Below are 20,011 nucleotides of genomic sequence, written 5' to 3'. Positions count from 1 at the left end.
GAAATATGAAGAAAGCGAGGAGCTTTTCTCTCATTTATATTCTGACCTAGACCTTTATTAAGAATGCCTTTAACTTTGTCAGAGAAAGTTCTTTGTATAGGCAAATGATTGTTTTGGAGGTAAGGACTTAAGTCAAGAAAAATGACCCCAAGTCAAGTATATAACCGATGTATATGAATGTTTTGCTATTTAGGCATTTGAGAAGAGTTGTCTTTGTGATTAGTTACTTCTGTGTTGGGGAAGTAATGTCAGTATTAAGTTGGAAAATGAATGTTATATCTTCACCTCAAGTAATCTTTTGAAATCCGAATCCTGAAGTTGGCATGCTCTCTCAAGGTTCCCAGTATTTTCTAAGATATAAAGTTCAGCTTACTGCAGAAAGACGCGTGGGAGGTGGCAGGCAGTTGTGGCGTTTCCTTTGGCAACTGTCTTTGGAATAAGGCTTTGTCCCACAGATCTTTTCCTTCCCAAAGAATCCAAGCAAGCAGCTTATTAGGAAAGCTTACTTGGAAAATTTCCTTTGGATTTCAGGAAATTCTGGTGTTAGTAACCTTTTATTTATTTTATGGATGAGAGTTTAAGCCATTCTGGGACATGAAAAGCTATTTCGTGTTTTAAAATAAAGCTTATACGATAACTCTTTACTAAAAGTTCCTAAAAGCAAGCAACCCTTAAATTAGAGAGCTCTTTATTAGTTGTAAAGTGTTAATAAGGTGTTAGGTGACATTCTGCTTAGCAAGTATCCCTGTGGAAATATTAATGATCTGTAAGAAGAGTAAACACCATGTTAATTAAGCGGGCTGAAGATGCACAATTTGACGAGATTGCAAATGGGCAGGATGGAAAATAAAAGGAGACCAGAAAGGTTAGGCATGTGGATAGAAAGCTAAATGAGACCCATCCTAAGGAGAAGAGAACTGTTTGATACACCAGTATTTAATGGCTGGAGATGATTTCAAAGTAGACAAGAGCTGCAGGTGGTACAGTTGGCAGATTCGGATGCTGATGTTGCAGTGATGCAGTGGGACGCTTTGTGCTAAGTCAAGCACGCAAGAACATATGATGGGTGCCAAGAAGAGCTAATAAGAAGGACCGGGACAATGATACACACAGTTTCATGATTGCACTTACTGGCACACTTCTGTGTGGCTGCTCTCTGGTGGGAGATTGGAAGGAAGAATTGTTTGGAGAGAGCAAAAGTGGGGCAAATATGGTTGCTGAGAGTAGAGAAGTTATTAAGGAAATGTAGAAAAGATGTCAAGGGAACAGAAGCAAGTGAATTAGAAAAGGAAACAGATTGGGTGGGGGAATGAAGCTGTTGGCAGCGAAAGGACTAAGTGAGAATGAACGAAAAACACATGTAATCTAAATTGATGAAGGGATGCCTGGGTGTAAACACAGGAAAGAGGATAGTAATGGTGTATTAGATATTAGGAATGGTTGTAGAGAATCAAGCAAACAGTTGTAACTGGGTTTTCTGCTAGTGGGGGCTGGAAAAACGTCCCTTTGCCTTTTTGAAAGGCCAGCATGTGGAGGCTACATTGCACTAAGCATGCAGCGAACTCTAAGGTACAGTCCTTCTATCGATAGGGATGCGTGTTGTGCTCTAATAGGTAATTTCCATCTTTAGTTTTTATTATTCTAGTGACCTGAAACCCTCACTTGCAATCTTCAAAATGAAAAAATATCTTCATAATTTATATTTATATAGAATGAATCTCATCAATTTCGTTACATGGCTGCCATCCTTCGACACTGCTTATTAACCATGGGCCCTACTGAAGACAAAACTGAAGAGTTGCACAGGTTGGTAAAATTGCAGAAACAATCTGTTTAGAAAGGTTATTATTAAAAACTAAATAAATTGCTTTCACTAATATCTAAAGTGGGAATCTGAGAAACAATGAAAGCTGTAATTTTAAAGTGGAATGCAACTTTTGCTGCTTTGCGTAGAAGTTGATGGACAATCTGCATTTTGAGATTTTTCTATGTAATTTCTGCAATTTTGATGCATTTGGATGATGGAAGTAACAGGTTGATACTTTTATCTCCATTAGTTCTAGGCTGTTTGGCTAAAAGTATAAATTACCACTTCCTTCATAACTTTTTTTTCCAAAGTGAATCATCTTGCAGTTTTTAGATGTGTTGGTTTTTTCCTCAGTCCCACACCCAACTGTTTGTTTTATGTTTGCAGCCAATAACTCAATCAAAACTCAGAGCATTTTTACTGATGTGGTGGTTCTTCCCCATTTGATGTTAACATTTTTTTCCATGATGTTCTTGTTTTTATTTAAATAGCCAACTGTTCAAAGAGCTGAACAGTACTGTAGCTTCAGACACTATCCCTTGTTATCTCTCGGCAGTGAACGCTAGTGTTGCCATTTTATTCTTCTGAGACATGGGTATATCTAAATTCAAGATGTTTTGAAGAGCTTTTTCTGAACCTGCAGTATCTGGGAAGAAGGATATAGCTTTTCATACCCTGCAGTCTTGAAAGCGTTCGATGAACTTTATTAAAATCATGAAAAGTTCTTAGAGATCAACAGTATTGTGGGATTTCAGTGCTCACCTACTATCAGAGCCCTTCTCAAGTTGGTGCAGAATAGTTTGGAATGATTTAGGATACTGCTATAGTAGTTGCCATGTCTAAAGTTAGTGCTGAGCGTGTTCTAAAAGGCAGCCAGTGTCTCCTTTTGCTGCTCCTTATGGTGGGTGTTTTGATCTCTCATCCTCCTTTAAGGGAGGGACTGGTGGGAATAAGTTCCCTACTGCTGGGAAAACTGAACAGATTTGTAGAAGTTCCCTACCTACTAGAAGATAGAGACCTTTATCATTTCCGCTTATATGCAATCAGCAGAGATTGCGTGATATTCTGATGAATTATTATACAGTGGATTCTGTCCCCATGAAAACATGCCGTGTTTACTTGTCCTGGAGTCTAAGACTAGTCTAATCACCCTGTAAAATAGAGCTCCCTTGTAAAATGTAATTACCTTGTGTTATTGCAAAAGGATTCATGTTATGCAAGTCCTTCTCATTTTACCTTTTGCAGGCACTTGCAGATCAGGACCAAAAAGGGCTTCACAGGTAGATGTGTGCAGCTGTGGAGAAAATATGGTATTAGTGTGATTTCTGTCCTTGCATTTTTCAGTCAGAAGGTATATATTGAGTAGCTCTGCTGCTTTCATGGACCATGCCTTCTTATGGAGACAGAAATCAAGGCAAGAATTCTCCCTAATTTTGAGAAGGGAAGGCAGAAGAAATGAGGATGACTGTCACTGTCTTGTTCCTTCAGTTGTCTCCCTTTCTCAATCAAATTCAATATATCAGTGCATCAACCTTTTCCTTTGTGCTGGGAAAACAAGTTTATCCTTCTGTTAGCTACATGGAGCTGGCTTATTTAGGTCAAGTTGATAGAAGAAAGAATGCTAGTGTAGCTCTGCTGCATGTGATATTTGTTCTTGATTTACGACATACTCAAGGTTTTTTTTTAATGTGTTAGAAGAGCACTGCACAAGTTTTGACTTCGGTGATTCAAATATTTCATCCCGCTTGCAGAACCTGAATTTTATCTTTGAATGCTACATGTGGCAATAAAAGCTGAATAATGTAATGTGCTTTTCCACCAACAATGTTCATCGCAAGGCAGTTCTGGAATAGAAGAGGTATAGTCAGAAGTTAGGACCCTCAAATCCTCAGGGGGCTGGATAGCTCACTTCACTCCCTTGTTGTAGTAAATCAAGCAAATCTTTCATTCCAGATTGGAGTTTCAGTAATGAATGAGTAAACTTGTTTTAGCAGCCTGTGGCTAGCATGGTGTAGCTTTAAAAAAGGCTGTGTCAGTTGGGCTGTTAAATATGCTGGACTCTGACTGTGGAGCCTTTATTGCTAGAGATGAGGTGTGAGTCAGAGAGCAGAGTTCAGCTTCTCAGTCTGCATCCCAACTGGAGCCTATCAGTAAGGCAGTTATTAAATAAGATTAGAAATGGAATAAAATATAAACAGACTTGAATGCAGCAGATACAAAATATCAGGGAGGCGTAAGTACATTTTCTAGAGTTGCTGATCACTTCTGTGAGTTTGTAAATCTGTAGAATTCAAGATGCACAAGTGAAGGGAAGCCTGTTAAAGCGAGTTGTCTGAGTGCTTGTGCTCTGAATGTCTAAGTTGAGGATTTATTTAATATGAGCATCAGGTATTGGATACATGCCCTGAATTGTGATGTGCCGATTGTCAGTTTGACTTCTTTTTCTAACAACTAAGCAGAAGCTACCTATGGAAGATATCTTAACTAATTTATTACCTGGTACTGTTGTCGTTACTGTGGTTCTGTCATGTCATCACTTCACATTTGAATATGAACAGCTTAAAGCACCACATATTAGAGCGAGTGCCATTTTTGCCCACTAACAAGGTTTTAATCAAGGCATTCAGCAGCTCTAAATAGGCCTTTGCTTCTAAATTTGCATATCAGGAGGGGGCTGGGAGCATGAGTGGGTGGATGTCATGTCCCAGTGATTAATGATCTCTAGGAAGCCGAAAAGGGGAGAGTAATATACGCAGTATTTCTACCCCCTGGAGTAGGAATGCAAACACTATTGTGCAGATCTGTGCATAGTCACTGACTTCCTGGTAGCTGGAGAATTTCATACACTCCTCTACCACAAATAAAACTGTCAGTGAAGTGACAAAGATCAGAAAGCCGGGCTTCGTTTATTGAAAAGAATAGCTCAGACACAGTGATCCAGAAAATTAATTTTGTAGGTGTTTGGGAACTTGGTTGTTTAATAAGAAACTGGTAAAAAAGAGAACTTTTGATGAAAGGACGAAAGCCACCGAGTAGTTGTTGAATTTCAGTCTGTTTTGCTTGTGATCATTCCTGAATTATTGGAGAGGAATAACTTATATGATGTAAAAACGTGTCTTAAACAGGAATTAGAAATAAAATAACACATGCTTTCAAAAAGTACAAGTTGTCTGAATTTCAGTTGTTAAAAGAGCAAAAGGGAGATGACACGATGTAGAACAGCCACCCAGTCTGATCAGAGTCAAACCAGCATGTTGTTAGAAGTCCTGCGATGTCTGATTGTCATGATTTGCTTTCTGTTGTGCTAAATCTTTGTTAAAGTGTATTAGTTACATAAAAAACATCTATGTAAATAAGGTCTAAAGCATTAACTGAAGTTGTTTGAAAAGCCTTCTCCGTTCTCAGAATGGAGAGAAACGTCAGCGCTCGTAGGTGTGTTGGTACCTTTGAGGTCTGCATACGTAAGCCTACGTAGGTCTGTAGTATTTCTGAATCCCTCCGTTTATAATTGTAGTTGGGCATCAGCAAGTAAATAATGATAAAATTCTAATTTTTGCAGCATCTGTGTAACTTAGCCTCATGCAGGAAGAGTACAAATTCAAGTCTGTATAATGAGAACAGGATAGATAGCAAAGTCAAATGAAGTTTGAGTCAAACATACAAGAGGCCCCTGCAAAGTAAGTTCCACATTGCTCCATTAAAGAGGAGGGAGGGACCCTGTGGTCTAATCCAGATCACTTAATGTGTTTGAGAAGCCCTCCTCTCTGTGCTTTGTGGAATCCAAAAACCGGCAGTTACTGAAAGGTACTGCTTGGTAAATAACCCTGAATTTATTTATTTATTTTTAAATGTGCTAAAAGCCTTCTGTATTTCTTGTATACTGCAAGCTAAGTGAAAAGATTTCAGGGCACCTGAGAAGTTGATATACAGGGGAGGAAATATTTCAGTTGGTGTACTTCTGTCACAACAATGATAGAATATAGGTGGGTTTTAAGGTCTTGTCGATTTCAAGGAGGAAACAGCTCTGACCACTGCAAGTCAATGTGAGAGTTCCCCCTGCTGTCCTGCCAGGCCAGCTGCTGTAACGCTGCTGGTAGCTGTGCCTTGCCTTTGGAATAGGATGCTGCCGGGGCTGGAGGTAGTAATGCACTGCTGCAGTATCCCTTTTGTCTTTCTTTTCCCTTGCTCGTTCTAACAGCCAGCACCCAGGCGATAATGCATGCCATCTTCTTTAAAACCCAGCGAGTAGAAAATAAAGCATTGTTTCAGTTGCAGGGCCTCTTTCTTTGGTTGCAGTTGTACAAACATTGTGGTGAGCTGTGCTGGTTTGAATTCTTCCAAATGAATAATGAATCTTTAAAATCTGTTTCAGCAATGCAATCAACCTCTTAAGCAATGTTCCTGTTTCTTGCTTGGATGTTCTTATTAGTCCATCTTCCCAAGAGGAAACAGATATAAAATACAACGGTATGAATATGGGAGCAATTCAGATTTTACTGGATTTCATGGAGAAGAGAATTGACAAGGTATGGGCTGTAAAGATTCTTGACAAAGTGGATTCTTTTATTAAAGCAAAAAGTGGGTGTTGGTAAAGCTTCTTACAGACCTTTCAGACAGTATTTAGGAGAAATGTGGATGGATATCTTTGCTTGCTTTTAGATGGTGAAATGCTTCAAAATTGAGAATAAATTCCTGTAAATATCTGAAGTATGCTTTGAAACCATGAACATTTGGCTCTTTCTTTGTATCTGTAAAGTTCATATTCTGACTGTCATATAAGACTTAACTGAAGAGTTCATAGGATTTGAAATAGATTTTTTTTCCTTAAAAACATTTATATTTGTTCTTATTTTAGGGAAGCAGCTATAGAGAAGGTCTGACTCCAGTTCTCAGTTTATTAACTGAATGCTGCCGAACTCATAGGAATATCAGGAAGTTTATCAAAGCTCAGGTACGTAAAATACTAATAACAATTTGGATATGAAGCTAACTGTAAAGTTCCTGAGATTTGTACATCAGTGCAAGCCAGTGGTATTTCCAAGTCGTATGAATGATTTCATATTAAATTACCCAGAACGTTATCTCTACGGTATTTTTTTCCATTTGGTCTCTGACAACTGCCAGCTATAGAATATTTTTTCAGGCCGTCGTATCTATTGATTTACATGGCTCTGAGTTCCACGATACATTTTGTGGATCTGTTAAGTAGTAATATTCAGGGTGTTGTAAAGCTGTGTTATGTGAGTTGCTGTAGATCATGTGACACAGGCAAAATCCTGGTGGTCTGATCCCCTACATCCAGCATAGAAAAACTTCAGTGTACTTAATGAAACTTGATAAAACTGTATGGGAGTCAGTGAGACTACAGGTGTTTTGGATGCTTCTGCTTGAGCTTTCATTTGACCTCAGCGGGCAAGAATCCTGGGAACTGAAACTGATGTACCAAGTTTGTATCAACTGTTCTGTCAGAGTAAAACTGTCCCTGAACAGAGGCACGCTTCATCTCTTAAAAGAGCTCTTAAATACTGTACAGACCCCATGTAGATTCTTTACAGGGAAAAAAAAAATGATAACAAAGATCTTAACAACCACTAACGGTTTGTGCTTGGGTGTGATGTATTTGGGGGGGGGGGGTCTTTTTCTTTCTTTTTTTTACTTCTTTTTTTCTTTTCCTGAAGTTGAGGGAAGAAAAGTTAAAGCATGAGCAAAGAAGAGACAGCTGAGACCAGCTGCGAGATGCTTTTTTCCTAAACTGTAGTGCTTTTGGGGTTGCATCTTAGATGCTGCTCCCAGATCAAAGCTGTGCCTGAGTTCATAGATGGAATCTTTCATGGAAAAGAGCATATATTGTCTGCCGCTTTCATCTATACCAGAAGTGTTTTTAAGGATTTTAAGGAACCCATTCTTGTTTATATTATTTGTTTGCAGCATTTCTTTCCTAGAATACTCTCATGATCTGTTAAATAAAAAAAGTTGCAGAGCCAAATGTTCAGAAGTTAGAAAGTGAGGTTGTCTGCATGTTTTTACTACATCTTGGCGTCTAGATGTCAGGATACAATTGCATGCTGTCTCTTACCGCAGGATCACTGCCTCATAGTGCAAAGAATAGATGGATGCTGCTAACTGCATGACCGGATGTTTGATATTTTGAATTATCCTCATTGTTAAGTGTTGGCCGTAGGCTTTACTTATTGTGCGCTATTCAAATTCTGATCTGAAGACAGAATGATTAATTTCCTCATGGACTATCCTATGGCACTCATCACGGTATTAGTATTAAACTATTCTAAAAACATTAATTCATTCTTACAACACTCTGGGAAATGGCAATAATGGTACTATCCCCATTGGGAAAAGTAAGCAGGGACAAAGTAAAGTGGTTTTGCTAATTTTTTGAATACTTATTTTGAAAAAGCCTGGTTTTTTTTCCAAAGTAGTCAATGCATAGCATTCATTTGTTTTAAGTTCCCAGTGAGTCTGATTTCAGTAGTAACTGTGCCATAATTTTGCACAGAACATGACTTCTTACATTAAACACCTGGAAAACAAAGGACCTGAAATTTCTAATGACCGTTAGCGACAGGTTTGGTTCTGTTCACCAGTAAAAAATTGGCAACCCATAATTCTGACAGGAATCTTCAGACCACCAAATATTTCATATTACAGCTCAGATTTGATTGCAGGTCATGTCCTGTGAATGCGAAAAAATAATGTGGGTTCTGAACCTGAATTCATACACAGAAAGAGGCTGAAGTTAGGTTGTAAAAACAAACATTTCAGGCACCTTCTGACTTTCTTGAGAGTTACAGTTGTAAATAGTGATATTTAAAGTGAAAATAGTGTATTTGAGGACACGTTAAAGAATATTTTCTCCAAAATCTTGTTGGAAAGTAGCTTCAGCTTTTAAAGCAGCGTTATCTGGGAGAAGGATGCATTTCCTCTGTACATGTAGAGCAGTTTTTTGATTTTTTTTTTTTAATGTTTTGCCAGACACCTGAGTAAAACAGAAGAACCTAAGAACATAAGGTTCTGGTACCTGTTAACCAACTTTTTTGGGACATGCATTTGTGTTCTTAAACACCTAATAATTGTCTTTTTAAAGTCTACATTTGGGATATAGTATTTGTCTGCCCAGGATGGCAGACCAGAAGGGCTGAGTATATTATGAAGCAAGAGTCGTTACTAGTACATGTAAGTATGATTGGGTCCCGTTTTTGAAGCAGCGCAGCTTACAATATTTTCTTGTCCTGTTGACTGTGTCTTTGCAAGGATTGGATAAGTACTTCCATGCATTCTATGTTGCTTTTCTCTTTTTTTCTGCTGCTAGGTACTGCCTCCACTAAGAGATGTGTCGAATCGTCCAGAAGTTGGCACAACAGTGAGAAACAAGCTTGTGCGCCTTATGACACATGTTGACCTTGGAGTAAAGCAAATTGCAGCAGAATTCCTTTTTGTTCTTTGTAAAGAGAGAGGTATACGTTATTTTTTCTTTTCCCTTTTATGTATGGCCCTGCTGTACGCAGTATATTTGCCTACTGCTGTTACTCTCTTGCTTCTTACAGAACTATGCTACTTTTTATTTTGTAGCTGATTCTAAGCTGAATAATTTTCTGTATCACTTTTTGCAGTTGACAGCTTGTTAAAATACACAGGCTATGGTAATGCAGCAGGATTGCTGGCAGCAAGGGGCCTGTTAGCAGGAGGAAGAGGAGATCATTGGTACTCAGATGATGAAGATACAGATACTGAAGAATACAAATCGGCAAAGCCAAAGTATAGTATTGTTTTCAATTCTGCTTATCCTGTTGCAATTGAGATGTTTAGATATATTTTTCCACCTTTTGCAAAGAGCCCAGTTATGAAATTACATGTGCTTACGTGAGCTGTTGTCTCTCATTGACCTCAGGGTCTAATTATTGAGGAACCAGCTTCCCATAATATGATTCAATGGCTCTAAATAAATAAGTAAAAATCCACTATGATAATGATTTAACTTCAGTTGGGGGACTATATAAAAATAAAATGCTTGTCAAAAAGAAATAAGGAAGAAAATTTGAAAATGTTTGTGGATTGCCTAGGAACAGTTTCGAGAGACAGTGCCAGAGGTTCAGAGTGTATGCGTGTTGTACCTTTTAAGTGTTATTTAACAATTCCAGATTTTAAAGTGAATGTAAAGGAGGGTATCAGAGATGATACTGTAAAGGGGTAACAAAACAGGCCAAAAAGGTTATGAAGGGCAGCCTACTGGAGGCATAAAGACTACAGGAATAGTATTGCTTATATGCAAAGAAAAGAACTCTAAAACAGAAGGTTTATTTATATTTCTGCACTTCAGGATTTTTTGTCTTGCTCTTTTGCTTCTGCTCTTATTTCAGAAGTCTAATATCCATTTGTATGCATATGAGTAAAACTACGACATTTAGTTAGAAGCTGACACTTAAATGGAATATTGGAGACAAATGTCAGTTGCTTTATGCATCTGATTTTCTGTATTACTATAAAAATGCTTATGGTCAAGCTTTTTGAAAAGATCGTTTGTCCTGAAAGTCTGCTTTAAAACTAATTCTCTGCTTTTGTTACTTACCATTTCTGCATCACTGTTTAATTGTTTTAGCAGTGAAAATAACTGGGATTGTAAATTCTCAATTTAATATTAATTTGGGTTGAGCAAAAATGATCATGAGAAGGAAATGGTAAGCTAATTCAACATTTCTTTATGAGAAAGAAAATGTCACCAAATCCAGTCTGTGTTTTTAAAACTAAGCCTGCAGAAAATCAGTTGGCAAAATGTGTTTGTCATTCTGGTACCCTTCTGTGTCACTATTACTAATGACATTGTCATTAACATCATTATTACCTCACTTTTAAAGTACTTTTGTATGGTTTATAACATAACAAGTACTAGTGGAATGTGCACCTTGAGGAGTTAACGAGAAGTTAATATTGTGACTCACATGAGAAGACTACAGAAGCATCAATATGAAGGTTGGCTATTCACAGTAACAACTCTGACACGCAGTTCAGACAGTGTTAGTCTTGGTGGGGTCTGTCTGTGCATTGCTCTTTCCTCCTCCTGAGAAGACAGACAATTCACATACATATTATTTAGAAATGTAAACAGTATTGTTTTCCCCCTCCAGCATTAACCTTATCACTGGTCACTTAGAAGAACCGATGCCCAATCCAATGGATGAAATGACAGAAGAACAAAAAGAATATGAAGCTATGAAGCTTGTCAACATGTTTGATAAACTTTCCAGGTATTGTATTATATATAAGCTGCTTTTGGGGAGTGCAGCTTACATCCTGGTTCTTTCCTCTTTGCTAAGGGCTAGAGCTTCAAAACAGTGCTATAATCAGCTTCTTTGCAGAATTTGGGCCAATTTCACTGCAGAAAGAAATGCTTAATACTTCAAGGAAAAGGGTGATAATTTTACAGGACTTCACAGGAAATCTCTTTTGGAGAGGACTGGACAAAATCAGGAATCAGGTGGTGAGGGGACCTGTCTCCTGAATAGATTGGCTAATCAGTAATTAAAAGAATTTCTCCTTTTAAAGTATGGGACAAAATCCAAGCCCAAGGCAAGTGTACTCATGTCCCTCAAGTCAGTGAGCAGCATCTGATGGTAGCTACTTATGTCTTGCTGGTTATCTGAAGAACAATTACAGCATGAAAATAGTTGTCAACAGAAGCAATGAATTACATATTAGAGCAATTAAAAGGGAATTTACATTTAAGCATTATTGTGGATTTATTTGAATAAGTGTGGACTGGATTGCAAATGAAACATTAGCATTGTTCTAAATGACTAGGTAATGCCATAAAAGAACATGGTACGTAATGTAATGAGTGTTATTGATACAGAAAATCAATTTTTTTAGGGAACAGACCTGTATTGTTGACTGTAGCTATTTTTTTCTTTGACTCATTTGCCTAGAATTTGCTGTTTTTTCTTCCCCCCCCATACTTGTAGGTATATTGGAGTGATTGCTTGTAGTTTTTCTGTATAAGCAAATATTACGTTCTTGAGGAATACCTACTGTAATGCTAATTCACCACTGATCTGAGCTGTGAGAATTTAGGTAAATAAACAACCCAGCAGATAGAAATGTGTTTGTGTTTTGTGAGAGTCAGCGGATATTCAAATAACAAGTTCTCTTGAGAGAAATTTCAGCAAACCAAGTGTTTTTACCTCTCTGTTAAAGATTAGGAGAACAGCAAGTGCTGCGGGTGATTCTGGCTCTCATATTAGCTGGCAAAGATTGAAGTAAAAGCAGGGAAGAATCTGGGAACAGCTCATCAGTGAAGTAACTGGATAGTTTTTCCACATTATGTGTATGGAAAGCAAATGTTATATGTTAGTATTCTTAATAAAGAGAAGAAAATACAATGAACGTGGAATTGGAGTTGAACTATTACGTAAAATAGGATGATTGCTATGTAAGGTAGAGAATTAAGATGCTGAGCCTTAGGGGTACCAGAATAAAATGACTAAATGGCCTAAAACTTTCTTAAAAGGAAGATTGAGACTGGAGATAAACAAAGACGGAAGACAAGTCAGTTGCTCTCACTATAGCAGTCACACAAAAAGTCCAAATGGCATTACTGTAGCCTAAGAGCCTTTTCAGTTTGGAGGATTGGAGACACCTGCTGTGTTGCCTGCTAAAAACTGACAATAAGGAAGCAGCTGGTGCCCTGTGTCACTACTTATCCTCTTGGCCAGTAGCATTGCTTTCACCTTGGGTTTTCTGTCTCAGTTACATCCACCTGCAGTTTCTTCTATAGTTCTTGGACTGCAAGCTCTTCAGGGCTGGAACTCTTTATTGTAAGGTTTTTTTGTTTGTTTGTTTTTAGTATAGTGATTACTGTGGGGCAGTTTTGTTGGTGTGACCCCTCTAGGTGCTGTGATAACATGAATAAAATCACTTGACTGTTCTTCCCACCCTTTTTGTTTACTAAAAAATCACGGAAGAATGCTGTCAGGAAGAAAAAAGTAAGATCTGTTTTGAGGAGACTGTGGGGTGTTTTTAATGAATGTAATTGAGTGCAATTGTGGATTTTGCAGCTGGTAAATGAAATGGGACTCTGCCAGTCTTGTATACAAGAAGAAAGTGGTAGTAATAAGCTGCTAGTAGTCAGCAGGGAATCCCTCCACCTTTTTGGAACTGAAGGCTTCTGCATCCAGCTTGAGCTGATGAGGGCTGGGAGTTTTCACAGACTTAAAGCTACCAGTGGAATACACCCCTTCTTCCTTGTTTTTCAGTGTATAAATCTAAACTGGAGGTTGTTTTGATAGGAGTCTTCAGCGGATTGTGGGTGATAGGTTTCCTACTTCTGCTGTTCTTTGTTGTTGCCATCACCTTAGGGGATAGTACCTATACCATGAACTGAGCAGTTTCAATTTGGTGCGGTGCTTTGCTTATAAGGCAGGAGGAAGTTGGACAGGGAAGCAACAGCTCCTTCTAATCTTGAGTGGATCTATGTAATTTTATGTATGTAACTTGAACAAGAGGTTAGAATGAACTTGCCTGATATACAGCAAAGCTGGTTTGCTTTTTTGCTTTTTGCTGTTTTGCTTTTTTGCTGGTTGTATTGTCCCAGTAATGGAAGCTGAGACAGAAAGAGCTAGTGTGTTTTTACTAGAGAAAGGTATGGAAAAAAAGTTGAAGGACTGACAAACTTGCTTCCCTTGACTGATGAGGGTAATCAGGCAGTCTGTCACTGGGTTGTTCTAGATTTGGCTTCACTGGCTTGTATAATTTTTGGAAAGTTACCTGATGACAGATTGAACTCCTCCGAAAAAAATCTGCAAAACAGTGCTACTTTAATGAATACCTATCACCTTTCAATAATGGCTGTTACCTGTTTACACTGTACCCTTTTGTAAGGAATAAAGTGTTTTTCACCTTATTCCATAAGATGCCAGTGGATTTTTGCTCTCCCGGTTTCTCTTTAATTTTCAACATTGGCACAGAAGAAGACACTGCTCTGAGGTCATGTAAAATTGATCTATACTTTTGGTTGTTTCAGGTCATATTTCCAAGGCCTTTGTTTCCTGATAGGTTGTTGGTGTTTCAGCCTGTTCATACGGTAGTTGACCCTCAACAAGTTTAAACTAAAATTAATCACCTAGTTTTATCAAAATGCACGGAGAAAAGTTGAAAAATTCTGTGGACCCACGTCCTCTGCCCCAACTAACACAGACTTGGGTTCTGCAAAAAGTTTTGTAGAAACTAAACTTTTGCTCAGTTTTGACTGGATGAGATTACTTTTTAAAAGCATTAAATGTGCGTCAATTATCAAGATTTTCATCCTCATTTACTTACTACTGCAGCTCTTGGGAGACGTAGACGTTACTTAGGTAGGTTGCTGGACACCTGGACTTGGCCCTGGAGTAACTTTATGGGCTCCGTTTGCAGTAAGGGTAGATGCTATCTTCTTGGCTCATTGAGAGTTGTTTGGTAGCTGTAAATCAGTGTCCTCTATATGTGCTGCACATCCCCAAGTCTGCAAAAAGATTTAACTCAACCTTTCTTTTTTACAAAACATCAAAGGTAGCCAACTTAAATCATTGTTGTGTGATGTTCTGTCTGTTTATATCATAGACTATTGGAAATACTCTGTGTTAATTAAAATGTCTGAAGAAATATGCTAACATTTTTTTCTATTATAAATGGTAGGTGGAATTGTATATTAATTGACTAATTTAAAATGTCAGGATGCTTTTTCCAAGCCAACCTCGTATTAATAGCAAGAATCCTTTTGCTGATGAAATGGTCTCCAATTATCACAGCTTGGGTTTTGTTGTACATTGAACAGAAGTCAACAAAACGAGCATGTAAGAGAACCTGCCTAAATAAGCAACCATACTCATTAAAAACACAAAATTAATCATAGGATGAATGAAGAAGGCAATGTTACATAGATTTTTTTTTCTCCCCTTTCTAATCATAGAACAAAATAATGTTACATGAAAGGATCGGAACTATTATGTGGTACTCAATTATAAGGAGGTGAATAGGTCCCTAACATGCCATTTTATCAAAGGAGCGGGCTGGTGTTTACATGATGGCTGTTTCATTACAGACACTGCCATTAATTCCGTGTGTCAATACTGCCCTGTAGTGCATAGAGCAGACAAGAAAGAGTTACCGCTCAAAACAAGGGAATGATTTTTGAGTCGTTATCAAGCTAAATGGCAAGCAGGAAGCTAGAACTTGTATAGATATATGTGAAGGGACTCTTGGGAGATACGCAATTGGAAAGAGAGAATGCATTTTACCAACTCTTTAATTATGGTGTGTTTCTAAGTATACTTGAATAGAATGCTTTGTTTGCATTAGAAAAATGGATGTTGCAAGAAGGGTTATTTGAGTGTATTGGAGGTCACGTAAGGATGTTCAAATATGTATGAATATTCATACCGTGTATCTGGACACATCTCCGTGGATACAGAAGTATTCACGCTGCCACCTACTGGGGTGAAGTGTTCTCTCTTCTACACTATAAAAGGACCGTAAACATCCAGTTTCTGGGTAATGAAATGATTTCTGAGGGTGTATGTGCCAGTTTGGGGTGATTTCTGTGCTACCTTGTATCTCACCTTAAACAGTCAGCACATCCTCAGCTACCCTACGTTGTCAAAGCTCAGTTGAGGTCTCTAAGCAGCCTATGTGCTTTAGCCTTAAGTGCTAAGTGGGGAGCTTGCTGAGGTTGGTATAGCTGAGACAGTTTATACCAGGTAGGGATTCGCTCTGTGGGCTCCTGTGGTGCTGTGCTGAAGTTGGCTGAGCGATGCCTCTTGCAGTCCAACCCCAAATTCTGTTACTTAGAAGATGAGTGTTTGAAACTTCTGAAGCTAGCTTTGTAGGCAGCCCAAATCTTTTCATCTCTCTCCCTCTGTATTTTTCCTCACTGAAAAACATGCGTAAGCTTGTGCAGTGTTCAGAGCTTGCAGTCAAGTCTTAACCAGTGAAAGAATGCCATGTTTTACACTATTTTAGGACTAGATTATCATTAGGAAGAAAAAAAAAAAAGGCTAATCCCTGCCTTCTCCTCTGAACAATTAATCCACCCCTCTTCTTTTGGTGGCCTAGCATACTTCTGTCTTCATACAGTTCCATTTTTCCTGAGTAGCATTTGTCTGAGGAAGGGTGTAATGAGTTGAACCTCCTAATAAAGAAAAAGAACAGCAAACTTGTAACAACCGTGTTTGATCCTGTTCAAGAACTTGAAAAGCAGGAACAGAGAGGTAATTGATAAACATCCGTGTTATTTTATGAAATGTGAGCTCAGCCTAGCGCATAGTTAGCTTGGAGAGGAGGAAATGCATTGGGAATGAAACTCAAATGCAATATGGTATGGTTCGTGTGGTGCACTTTGAGGTGAGTACCGTGAGCTGAGGAACACAGGATTTTGAGCGTCACGAAGAACATAGAAATGCACTTTGTTGGCTCAGACTTTTAAGTTACATTGTTATGCAAAACTGTGTTTATCTTCAAATGACTTCATATAAGTATTTCTCAACTATTGCATCTGGTGTTCAGCATCTCTGCAGATGATTCATTTGGAGAGAAAAAAATGTATAGTGTTCTGCAGTGTTTGTAGCATGATGTAAAAGTGAAGCATGGAAGGTGAGTTGCAGAGAAAGCTGTGTCTTTGTAATTGACAAATTGTGAGATAGGAGGACTTAATATTTACAGATATCTCTTAAGTTTCCCTGGGTATGGAGGTAGAGAGTTAAGAATTGAGAAAACTTGCCTGTGTTTCTCTGAAGTTTATGAAGTTACCTCTCTGCTTGCAACCACCAGTCTTAAAGTTGTGTTGTGCTTTGAAGTTTGAGCCAGAAAGCTGGTTTAGCTGGGGTATGTTCTAGAGCAAAAATATTGCAGACAGGAACGAAGTTACATGTTTAGAAGCAGAAAGGTATATTCCGAGCTTTACGCTCTATGATCTGTGTGTGTGCTTGCTCTCCAGCTTTCACTTAGTTTATCAGTATTGGCACCAGAAAGTTGCATCAAAGTTGCTGTGGGATTATGCAAAACTTCTCCAGGTTTCCAAGTGGTTTCTATTCTTTAAGCCCATGTCTGTGTCCTTTAGTAACAACACTGTTCTGACCTGGAATATTTCTCTTTGGTCATTGTTTTCCTGGTTTTGGTTGTTGTTCTGTGGTTTTTTTGTTTGTTTGCTTCCCTTTTGCTAAACTGTTTCTTTATACTTCACTGGCCATTTATTTATTACCAATAATAAATCATAAATGACTAGTAAACTACATGATTTCATGACTTCGAGCTGCAGTGTTAAGTGTTGCAAACTAAGAGCATGCGCTGTGGTTTTTAAAACAAAAATCTAGAATCCCCCAAGCTTAGAAGAGAAGCAAAGGTGATTTCATTCTGTGTGGGTATGCTTTTACTTTTAGGACTTAAAAAAAAAAAAATAATAATAATACAAGCAAAGATTTACTCTCCATGTTACTCTGCTCCAAAAATAAATACAAGCAAACACTTACTCCCCGCGTTATTCTGCTCCAAAAATAAGTATGAAAGATGACTGCTGAAGCTTGAACCCAAGTTAAGTGGCACTGAAGAACAGTTGCAAGGCTGATCACAGATTTCAAAGGACTCTTGTATTACAGTGTTTAAAGTTTCAAAGCCAAAAAGGCTTCAGATGCATAGATTTATTTATTTTTTTCCTTCTGCTGAAAAAAAATGTCTTTTGCTATTAGACACAATTTGAAAGCACTCTGGCTTTGCCTTGGAGGACATCTGACAGCAGATTGGAAGGGTTCTGGTCCTGGTGGGGCACTAGACCTGCAGTCTTGCTTTTTTGAGCCCTTCAGAATCTGATTTCGAGCATTCTTTTGCTCTCCTCTCTCACGCGTCTCCAGAAGATACTTGAAAACTGAAGTGACACGAGCGCTCTCATTTAGGCAGAGCCTGCGTGCTATAGATTGTACTACTTGAGGAAGAGGAGTCGTCAGTCCTGAAGTCTGGCAACCTATCTCCTGCTATTTCAAGATGGATCCTACTCTCCTCACGTGCAGGCAGAATCAGGCCTGTGCTTTTAGAGCACAGTCCTAGCAGATGTCCTTCCCCAGCTCCCAGCTGCCCACCCAGGCTTGGCGAGCCAAACCAGACTGAGCTCTCCAGGTCCAGTTTCTCATGTCTTGAAATGCTGCAAGCAGTGGGGTTTGTGAGCTTACCACTGCAGTGTCTGCTTGTCACATCTGTGCAAAGAGCTGAATTTCTCTTCCTGATCCCTACTCTTCATGAGCAAACAGGACTCTTTGGGACTTTGCTGCTTGACTCTATTGTATCTGCCTTGTGCATGCTGCAGAATTCAGATGTTGCCTTTCCTGCTGTTCCTGTTGTGTTAAAGTTAGATTGCCAGCTGTGCATAACCCATTACTGTCCCTTTTTTTTTTTCAGCCGAGGTAGTGGTGCAGACCAGGCAGAGAGCTGGTGAAATGCCTTTGTCTGCCCCCCTGAGCAATGCAGTTTTACTCTCTGTGGCTCAGGGGAAGAAGGGGGGAGCTGTGTGTGTGTTAAATTGTGTGAGTTTTACTGGGCTGCCTTTTGAGCAAGGGGGGAATTGACATCAAACCTCCACTCCTTTATTTAAGGTGACTTCTGAATATTTAGAAGTATTCTCCACTTTTTTTTTTTCCAGGAGAAAATCAAAATGTTATCTTTGCCCTTTCAGGTTTTGGTATAATCCACATAAATGAGGTGATAAAAAGTAAGGATTAAATAAATCTTTGCTAATACTTTTTGATTGGCTTAATCAATAATTAATCATCTCTTAGATGAGGCTGTAGCTTGTGGAGTAGATATAATTGGATTAGCTTTGAGAGGCCTTTGGAGCTTTGAAGAGATTAAAATGGCTGTCAATCCCGTAATTAAACTGCCACAAACAAAAGCAATAGTATTAGAATCAGTCAGCTTTTTTCAATGAATCAACAAGTACTTACACACCCCTACTGGTGGTATAGGCAGTCTGTTCTCGTCAGTGATTTATTTCCTTCAGCGAGGGGAATATGTATCAATTATTTTAATCGCATGTGCGCATACTGGCCGGGATGGCAAGTGAAATTGTAGGCAGAAATGGCTGTCAAAGAACTCTCAGAAGAAAAGCGAGTTTGTGTGTTTAAAATAGTGAACCTGCTCCTCGTCTTGAACCTATTAGGCACTGACTTTTCATGGTGTCTTTAATTGGCTAAGTAGGTTTGGCCTACATGAATGAAGTCTTTATTTGGCCTGCTCTTCCCCTCCCACCTATTTTGGAAGGTTTTTTGTCCGTCTTTCTTCAAAACAGAGGGCTTTAGCAGAAATAACTTCCTTTTAAAGGCTTATTATGCTCTGAAGCTTATACTGTATGTGATTGTATTATACACATGTGAATTGATATGTGTGCATATGCTAATCTATATTCTTTTTTCAATCTCTTACAGAGATGAACTTATAAAACCAATGGGAGTGCGGCCGGATGGTACAATGGCTCCTTTGGAAGAAGCAGTCAGCCAGTACCATACCAACAAGCAAGACAGCTCAGATTCAGACTAAAGCATCACCTGCTTCACTCTCAATTCTCCTCCAACCCACGGTTTTCCTTAGAGCCACGACATCTTTTATCTAGGCGTTTTATCCTCGCGTTAGCCAGCGTCACTTTAACTGTTCTATTATTGGGATATTTAAATGATGGATCCTGTGGTGTAATGTCTGCATTTTTATTATATCTGTTCAAAGAACATACCAATTTATTAGTTTACGATCTTTATTAATTTAAAACTAAATGTATTTCAAAGGGATAAAAAGTGAAAGCCTACAATGTAAAATAAAATATAAACATTTTGATTTTCCAGAATCCTGTTTTCTGAACTCTGTAGGTTTTCCCATTCTTTATATATATCTTTTTGTATTGTCTTGCGAGTCTCTCTTTCCTTTTGTATGATTCTAATTAAAGAAAGGAGTTTGCTTAATGGCATTTAGGAGCACAGGGTGTTTAAACTTTGACTGACCGTGTAAAGCTGCTTTAACTGGCATTCAGCGGTGATTCAGAGCTACCCTTTTTAAATGTCATTGATAAAATCTTACGCAGTAGCTTAACCACAGACACGCGTAGTGGTAAGAAATCCAGTGTGTCACCGACTGCCACTAAAACTACCTTTAAATTGGGAACAAGATGATGTATGTTGTATGTCCTCT

General features: G+C 38.5%; 1 protein-coding gene across 1 annotated transcript in view; it reads left to right on the top strand.

Annotated features, from left to right (window-relative positions):
* The window catches only part of RIC8B (RIC8 guanine nucleotide exchange factor B), a 36,139-nt gene extending 16,349 nt beyond the window's left edge, over positions 1 to 19,790 (top strand). Inside the window, exons 4-10 of the mRNA XM_035562628.2 lie at positions 1,712 to 1,806; positions 6,180 to 6,333; positions 6,663 to 6,758; positions 9,135 to 9,279; positions 9,436 to 9,580; positions 10,948 to 11,067; positions 19,258 to 19,790. Of these exons, the coding sequence (XP_035418521.2) occupies positions 1,712 to 1,806; positions 6,180 to 6,333; positions 6,663 to 6,758; positions 9,135 to 9,279; positions 9,436 to 9,580; positions 10,948 to 11,067; positions 19,258 to 19,369 (867 nt within the window). The 3' untranslated portion in view covers positions 19,370 to 19,790. The remainder of the gene's footprint in view (positions 1 to 1,711; positions 1,807 to 6,179; positions 6,334 to 6,662; positions 6,759 to 9,134; positions 9,280 to 9,435; positions 9,581 to 10,947; positions 11,068 to 19,257) is intronic.
* Positions 19,791 to 20,011: the final 221 nt, after the last annotated feature.

This window comes from Cygnus atratus, chromosome 1 (genome assembly GCF_013377495.2).
Source record: "Cygnus atratus isolate AKBS03 ecotype Queensland, Australia chromosome 1, CAtr_DNAZoo_HiC_assembly, whole genome shotgun sequence".
NCBI lineage: Eukaryota > Metazoa > Chordata > Aves > Anseriformes > Anatidae > Cygnus > Cygnus atratus.
This window is presented reverse-complemented; position numbering and strand designations above follow the sequence as displayed.